This window comes from Sciurus vulgaris (assembly GCF_902686455.1).
Source record: "Sciurus vulgaris genome assembly, chromosome: 2".
NCBI classification, from domain to species: domain Eukaryota; kingdom Metazoa; phylum Chordata; class Mammalia; order Rodentia; family Sciuridae; genus Sciurus; species Sciurus vulgaris.
The window spans coordinates 178,503,043-178,510,615 of record NC_136462.1 but is presented as its reverse complement, the minus strand read 5'-3'; the positions used below and the strand labels follow the sequence as shown (position 1 = coordinate 178,510,615).

The 7,573-nt window shown below is 51.1% G+C and overlaps 1 protein-coding gene across 5 annotated transcripts in view; it reads right to left on the bottom strand.

Annotated features, from left to right (window-relative positions):
* The window catches only part of HM13 (histocompatibility minor 13), a 43,974-nt gene that overhangs the window by 8,445 nt on the left and 27,956 nt on the right, over positions 1-7,573 (bottom strand). For all 5 annotated transcript variants that reach the window (XM_079128293.1, XM_079128294.1, XM_079128295.1 and 2 more), the window contains 3 exons: positions 7,079-7,162; positions 2,889-2,925; positions 5-107 (listed from right to left, as the gene is read on the bottom strand). In XM_079128293.1, coding sequence (XP_078984419.1) covers positions 5-107; positions 2,889-2,925; positions 7,079-7,162 — 224 coding nt within the window. The remainder of the gene's footprint in view (positions 1-4; positions 108-2,888; positions 2,926-7,078; positions 7,163-7,573) is intronic.

Sequence of the window (7,573 nt, the reverse complement as noted above, 5' to 3'; positions counted from 1 at the left end):
TCACCTGGGCATGCTTGAAGACGTGCATGATGAAGATGGTGAGGCCCAGGCCGAAGATGTAGGCGGCGAAGCTGGTGTAGAAGTAGGTGTGGGTGTCCTTCTTCAGGCTTCCAGGGGGCAAGGGAAGAAAGGGGGTTAGCGCAGGAGTGGGGCCGCAGTACCCCCCAGGAGGGGGTTGGGGTCGGGGCTGATGGAGCTCTGGCTGCACTCCACCCGAGCCCCCAGCTAGTGTCTTTGAACCAGTCACTTTCTTTCTCTCAGCCTCAGTTTACTTATCTGCAAAATAGGACAACCACGTGCCCATCCCCTTGGTGGTGTGACTATCAAATACCGTGACTCAGATCAGTGACTCGAAGAGTTTAGTTAACACGAAAAATCATCTAGAAAGCTTGTGAAGGAAAAAAAAAAAAAGCCGGGCTCTACGTTCAGTCCTCAGGGAGGGTCACTTTTTTTTTTTTTTTTTTCCTACCAGGACATAACCCAGGGGTGCTTTACCTCTGAGCTACATCCCCAGCCCTTTAAAAATTCTGAGACAGCATCTTGCTAAATTGTGGAGGCTGGTCTCAAATTTACAAACTTCTTGCCCACAGCCTCCTCAGTTCTCAGTTGCTGGGATCTCGGGCATCTGCTGCCACACCCAGCGGGGAGGGTGATCTAATAAGCCTAGGGCAAGGCCATGGAATCCACATTTTGGAAAACAACTGAGGTGAATCTGATACAAGTGGATCCTTTTAATTTGGGGGGAGGGATCAGTGCTGGGGATCAAGCCCAGGGTCACACTCATGCTAGGCAGGTACTTTCCCACTGAGCTACATCCCATCCCCAGTTCATGCTCTCAGAAATAATAGGACAAACCTCACAGGCAAGTTATTACTTTTAAGTGCAGGAGATGCTACGGTTCAGCAACCTATTTGTGGGTACTAAACAGAATCCGGCTGTATGCCAGTGGCTTCTTGGAGGTGACTCATCCAAGGTTCCCTTCAGCATGTATGAATCATACTCAATCTGGCATTGCCTTTACCTGACTTCCTTCACAAGCCAGCTACATAACCTCTGTGTGTCCTCAGCACCTGGAACAGTGCCCACCAAGTACTCGAGGCTCAGGTAGCATCTGAGTGGAGTGAATGGGTGCTCCCGACTCCCCGCTCTCCTCGCTCCAGTTGCTTTTAAGTCTTGAGCTACATCGACAGCGATGCTGTTATGAGCGATGGGGTACAAGTGACTCCCTCTGGGACAGTCACTGATTCTGGAACCACTCCGAGGGCATGCTTACCCTGACAGCCCAGCTGGGAAGGAATTCTGTCCTTGAGGTGCTGGCTGCTGAGCATGTCTGCAGCACATGAGCCAAGGGACTCTTGTGGGTTTCTCTCTCTCTCTCTCTTTTTTTTTTGCGGTACTGGGGATTGAACTCAGGGCCTTGTGTTTGCAAGGCAAGCACTCTACCAGCTGAACTATCTCCCCAGCCCTTGTGGGTTTCTCTTTGTGCTAACTCAGGACAGCAGGAGTAGGACTGGCTGGTCCACAGGTACCTCTACTCACACACTGGCCGGAAGCTGTGTGTTTGGGAGGCCCACTGGCACTACACAAAACCCAGCACTCCTGGTCTGGGAGTGGAGAACAGCTGTTTCCTGTGAAAACTGGATATTTCTTTTGTGGTGCTGGGGAAGGAGCCATGGCAGGCAGGTGCTCTGCTACTAAGCTACACTCCTAGTCCCCAAGCTGAATCTCCTTTATTTTTTGGTACTGGGGATGTGCTTAACCACTGAGCCACGTCCCCAGCCCTTTGTTTTTTATTCTGAGACAGGGTCCTGCTGAGTTGCTTAGGGCCTTGATAAGTTGCGGAGGCCGGCTTTGAACTCACAATCCAGAGCTGCTGGGATTATAGGCATGCGCTACTGTGCCTCGCCCCCGAACAGAATCTCAATGATGCTGGCACTGAGATCGTCATTTACACTGTTTTGCAATTACAGGGTGTGAGGAGATTAAGAAAAATTCACAAACCGCCTCCAAGTTGAGTGCACACACAGCAAGCCCTGGCTGGGAGGACTGAGCGTGCACCCGCGCTGGCAGGAGGCCCAGCTGCCCAGGTGCTGTCACTCCCACACCGCCTTTTGTTCTAACTGGTGACCCAGGTTGGCCCCCTTTTCTCCCTTGGGTTCTATTTTTCCTTGGTACTAGGGATGGAACCTGGGGTGCCCTACCACTGAGCTGCATTCCTAGCCCTTTTCATGTTGAGAAAGGGTCTCACTAAGTTGCTGAGGCTGGCCTTCATTGCGGTCCTCCTGTCCTGGCCTCCTGAATTGCTAGAACCACAGGCCTGTGCCACTCACCTAGCCCTGGTGTTCACTTTCTACGTGAGGCTGAAACGAATCTCAGTAAGGAAAGGGCAGGGGACAGCCCCAGCACCCGGGACATGGTGACCTGATCCCAGGCTGATAAATGAGGATGAGGACAATGATGATGACCACAGCTGACCTCCCCCAAGCCACCAAGGCCAGTCTGTGCCAAGCACCCTCTCTTCATCAGCAGGGTAACTTAAGGTTGGAACTCGTTTATCACTAACTTAAGGATAAGAAACCCGAGGCTCACAAAGGCCAGGCCACTTGCCAAGGGTACACATAGAGAAAGCACTACAAGTACCACCAGGACCTTTTTAGGGTTAAATCTCTTGGCTTATGATTCTCAACTAAAAAAAAACAAAAACAAAATAACTTTTGGCTGTGGGCTCTTGACATGCTTACAGCTTCAGAATGTAGAGGAAATCAGAACTGCCCTGGTTGCTGTGGGGGTGGAGGGTCTGGTCCCCTCAGGTCCCTCCTCTGGGCTCCGGAAAGCCGCTGGAGAATCCTGGGAGAACCCTAGTCCATAGCAGGCCCTCCCGCGCTTACCTGATGTCAAAACGCAGCAGCAAGGCGATGAAGATCCCTGCGGGAGAAAGCCAGGGTCAGAGGGGAGCAGGGGCGGAGGGTCGAGAGCGAACACGGGACAGGGCCTGGCCCCCAACCTGGGGTTCCCCATCAGGAGCAGTTACTGGGGGTCGAGGGTGTGGCTGATGCTGCAGGTGCCGGGGAGCTTCCGTTTCCAACCTCGGAGAGTAAGGAGACCTGGCATTCTGCTCGGGCCTGGGAGTAATCGGCTGGGCGTCTCACAGCACCGTGCTGTCACACTGGGTCCTGTTCCAGTGTTTGCTCACCACCTACTAAGCACCGGGCACTACAGGCAACGGACACTACGCTCTCAGAGCTCAGCCAAAGGAGCAGGGGAAACAGGCCGTGCTTCCAATAGAGACAAAGACCAGGGAGGCTTCTAACTGCGAAGGGCTGCTTCCTGGTCAGAGAAGGTGTGCTGCTGGTGGAAGAGGGGGACGAAGGCGGGCTTCTCTCAGGTGGGCCTTGCAGGGGAGCGGGTAGGGGCTGAAGGCCAGGAAGGCTGCAGCCCGGGGCAGCGGACGCAGGGCTGGGCCAGTCAGGCAAGGCTCCAGGCGCTATGGGGATGAGCTGGATCTACATCCTGAGCTGGAGACACATTGAAAGAGTCATAGGCAGGAGAATAATCGAAACAGATTTTTTTTTTTTTTTTGGCGGTCCTGGAGATTGAACCCAGGGCCTTGTGCTTGCGAGGCAAACACTCTACCAACTGAGCTATATCCCCAGCCCCTAAACAGATTTTGAAAAAGAGTCCTTGTGCAGCTGCCTGGCTGGAGGGGGACAGCAGGAGCAGGAAGAGACCACCAGGAGGCTCTGCAGGAGCTCAGGAGAGGAGAGTTAGCTACTCTGTTCAAAGCCAAGCCCCCACCCCAGAAGCCTGTAAGTCCTGAGATACAGTCAGCTGCCTCAGCCTTCACGTTGCGCACACCACGGCATCTGTATGCCTCCCTCGCTGGTCTTCAGGATCATATAGGGCAGAGGTGGAGGCTCATTTAGCTGAGGGTAAGTTCTCAAGATAATCAGAAGCACCAAGTAACAACCATGATTTTTTTTTTTGTGTGTGTGTGTTTTGCAGTGCTGGGGATTTGAACCCAGGCCTTGTGCTGCTAGGCAAGTGCTCCACACTGAACTACTAATCCTTAGTCCCATAGGATTACTTTAAAAGAGAAAAATGAGCTGAATCATATCATTCCAGTGACTTGGGAGGCTGAGGCAGGAGGATCAAAAGTTTGAGGCCAGGCTCTCTAACATACTAAGTTCCTAAGCAACAGTGAGATTGTTTCAAAATAAAATAAAAAAAATAAATAAAAAGGGTTGGGGGGGTATGGTTCAGTAGTTAAGCCCCCGTGGGTTCAATCCCTAGTATCAATAAATAAGTAAACAAAAGATAGAGGGAAATGAGTTACTCCTCAGTGAAGCCTCTGAGTAGGGAGGTGGTGGGCAGTGAGACCAACGCTGCCTTTCTGAAAAGGAAGAGGCAAAACTCTGCGCCCTCTGGTGGCTGAATTCTACAAACGTCTTCTATCTAACCCAGGGTCCCACTGCTAGGATTTTTGGTACTGGGGTTTGAACCCATGGGTGCTTTACCACTGAGCTACATCCCCAGCCCTTTAAATTTTTTTAAAAAAAATTTTCAGACAGGGTCTTACAAAATTTCTTAGGGCCTTGCTTATTTGTTGAGGCTGGCCTTGAATTTGCAGTTCTGCCTCTGCCTCCTGAGTCACTGGGCGTGCAGGCATGTTCCACAGAGAGTGGACTTTCATTCTTAACAGTCCATCAGGTCCCCATGACAAGGCTCTGCCGGGCTCTGTGAGGGCGTGATCGACTTACATTTATTGTGGCTGCTGACAGATTTGTGGATATATATAGAAATGGGAGGGGCAGACATGCAGATATCCTGTGCCTGCTGGAAGCCCAGAACTGTGACCAAAAAGGACACTGGGGAAGTCTGTGGGGATGCTTGTGACAGGCCATCGCCTGGTGAGCCAAATGCCTCACTGCAAGGCTTTCTCCTGGTTCCTGGGGAAGCAGTCACCCTGCCTCACAGCCCTGAGAATTACAGAAATACCTAAGTTCCAGTCCATGCCCCTGGACCCCCATGGCTGGAGGCAGGGGAACCAACTCTGAACTTCAGTTTTCTTATCTGTAAAATGGAACCCTCTTCCTCACAGGGCTGCCAGGAGCAGTAAAGACGACATACAGACAGCACCTGCCTCAGTGCCTGGTGCACAGCAGGTGCTTGACAACTGGCAGTTGTCATGACTGTTCTCTAGTTATTGTTATTACCATCAAAAGTACAGTCCCAACAGTGTAGCCTTTTCTTCTTTTCTGGTGTGTTATAATTTTATTTTATCTATTTTTTTGGTTCCAGGGATTAAACCCTGGGGTGCTTAACCACTGAGCCACATCCCCAGATCTTTTTTGTATTTTATTTAGAGACAGGGTCTTTCTGAGTTGCTTCGGGCCTCACTAAGTTGCTCAGGCTGGCTCTGAACTCGTGATCCTCCTGCCTCAGCCTCCAGAGTGCGCTGGGATCATAGTGTGCACCGCCACACCCGGCTGGTGCGTTATAATTACACATAACAGTGAGACTCAGTGTTACATAATTGTATATGCTCAGGACATAACAACACGATTTGGTCAATACTGTTCCCCAGTATTTCCCTCACCCTCCCCTGGCCCTCTTCCTCTCCTCTACAGGTCTTCCATTGCTTTTCATAAGACTCCCCCACCTTTCTTTTCCTTTATCCTGTCTAGCTTCCATATACAAGAGAAAACATGATCCTTGACCTTCTGAATTTGGCTTACAAGCGTGTTAATTTCTAACAGTCCCTTCACTTCTGAGTGTGTTTCCTCACTGGTGAAACAGGGCAAGCCTCTGCTTCACCCACACCTGCCACGAGATAAAAGAATCACAAACAGAAGCACCCACAACATCCTAGGTAATTATGTGCTATTACTTCCAAAGTGGGAACTGTTGTGTCATCTTCTTTTTAGCGGGCTTCCAACCCTCTGACTTCCAACCCTCTTCAGTTCTGAACCTGATCCTAGGGGAACAAATATGGCCACCAGTGTTCACTTAGCCCAGGTCTGTGTACAGTGGCATCCAAGCCTTCAGAGTCGCGAATGGAAGCGCAGCTCTGTCCTGTCTTTGGACTGGGAATTTGGGAATCTGGTGCCCCAGAGTGAGGCAAGCTGACAATGTGAGGGATGTATGTCCGTGTGTGCAACTGTGGACGGGCCCCTGTGCCACATCCACGGGCACACTGACGAGCACCCACAGGCAGAGAGAGAGCGAGCGAGAGAGGGCTCAAAGGCCAGTCTGTGCATCAGAGTATGCAGGCCTACATCTCTACGCATGGCGGGTATGCTCTCTGAGGCTTCTCAGTACAGGGGAGGGGGAGCAAGGGGGCTTGGCAGTTCTAGGACATCTGTAATCCTTGGAAACACTGGGATATGTATGCATGAGAGGTGTCAGGTTCCTTTAAGACTCACAGGATGGGTTTTTTTCCCAAAGTGTATCTTAGTCTTAACGTTGTACATTTATTTTATTATTTTTGGGGGGCAGTACTGAACTGGGACTGAACCCAAGGGGTTTTGCATGCTAGGAAGGTGCTCTACCATTAAGCTACCTCCCCAGTCTTATTTTGGTAGTTCTTGAGTTAGATGTAACTGGACCAGGGCTCTGTGGGGATAGCATTTTTCTTTTTCTTTCTTTCTTTCCTTTTTTTTGTACTGGGGATCGAACTGAGAGGTGCTTTACCACCACTGAGCCATGTCCCTAGTCCTTTTCATTTTGTATTTTGTGACAGGGTTGCTTAGGGTCTTGCTCAGTTGTTGAGGCTGGCATCAAACTTGTGATCCTCCTGCCTGAGCCTCTGGAGCTCTGGGTTTCAGGTGTGCCCCACTGTGTCTGCCCTCCGTAAGGAGAGTCTTGCTTGCTGTTATCCGCCCAGGGCTCTGCACAGGGCCTGGCACATGACCCACGTTCCACAAACGTGCACTGAGGTGGAATCCTTCACCAAACCCTGGGCTGACTTTTCTCTTGTGCCCTTTCCCAGAGAGTAAGGCTGTCTGTTTCACAGTACTCCTCCTCGTTCTAGAAAATACTTTCTCCACCCCCTGCACCACAGCCACACCCCAGCACTCACCTGGAATGACGATATCTCCGAGTCCCAGCATAGCAAAGTTGTCCGCTTCGAGGCCCTTCTCCAGCAGATCCTGGGGAAACACCACTGCAGGGGGAGAGAGAGGGATGGGAGGAGTTGGCTGGAGCCCAGCTTACTGAGACTCCCAGCCCCCACCCCCACGGTACGAAACACACACATCTGTTTCTTGGGGGCAGGGGGCTGATGATTACAGGCCTGCCGGCAATGTCTCCATCTGGAAACACAGCTGGTTAGAGTGGGAAGAAACCTGGGGTCACCTAGGCTGAAGGTTTAATGCCTTTATTGCCCTATAACTCACATGCCACACTATTTCAATGCCTTTTCACAGTTTTAGAATCCTTTGGCTCAATGGGATGGATCCTAAAGTCCAGTATGTACAAGATAAAAGAGCCACACAGTTCTGACATGCAAAGGTTTTCCAACTGACAACAGGAGTGTGGACAGATGGTGGTCCTTGTTCTGAAGCAGTGTGAGCCT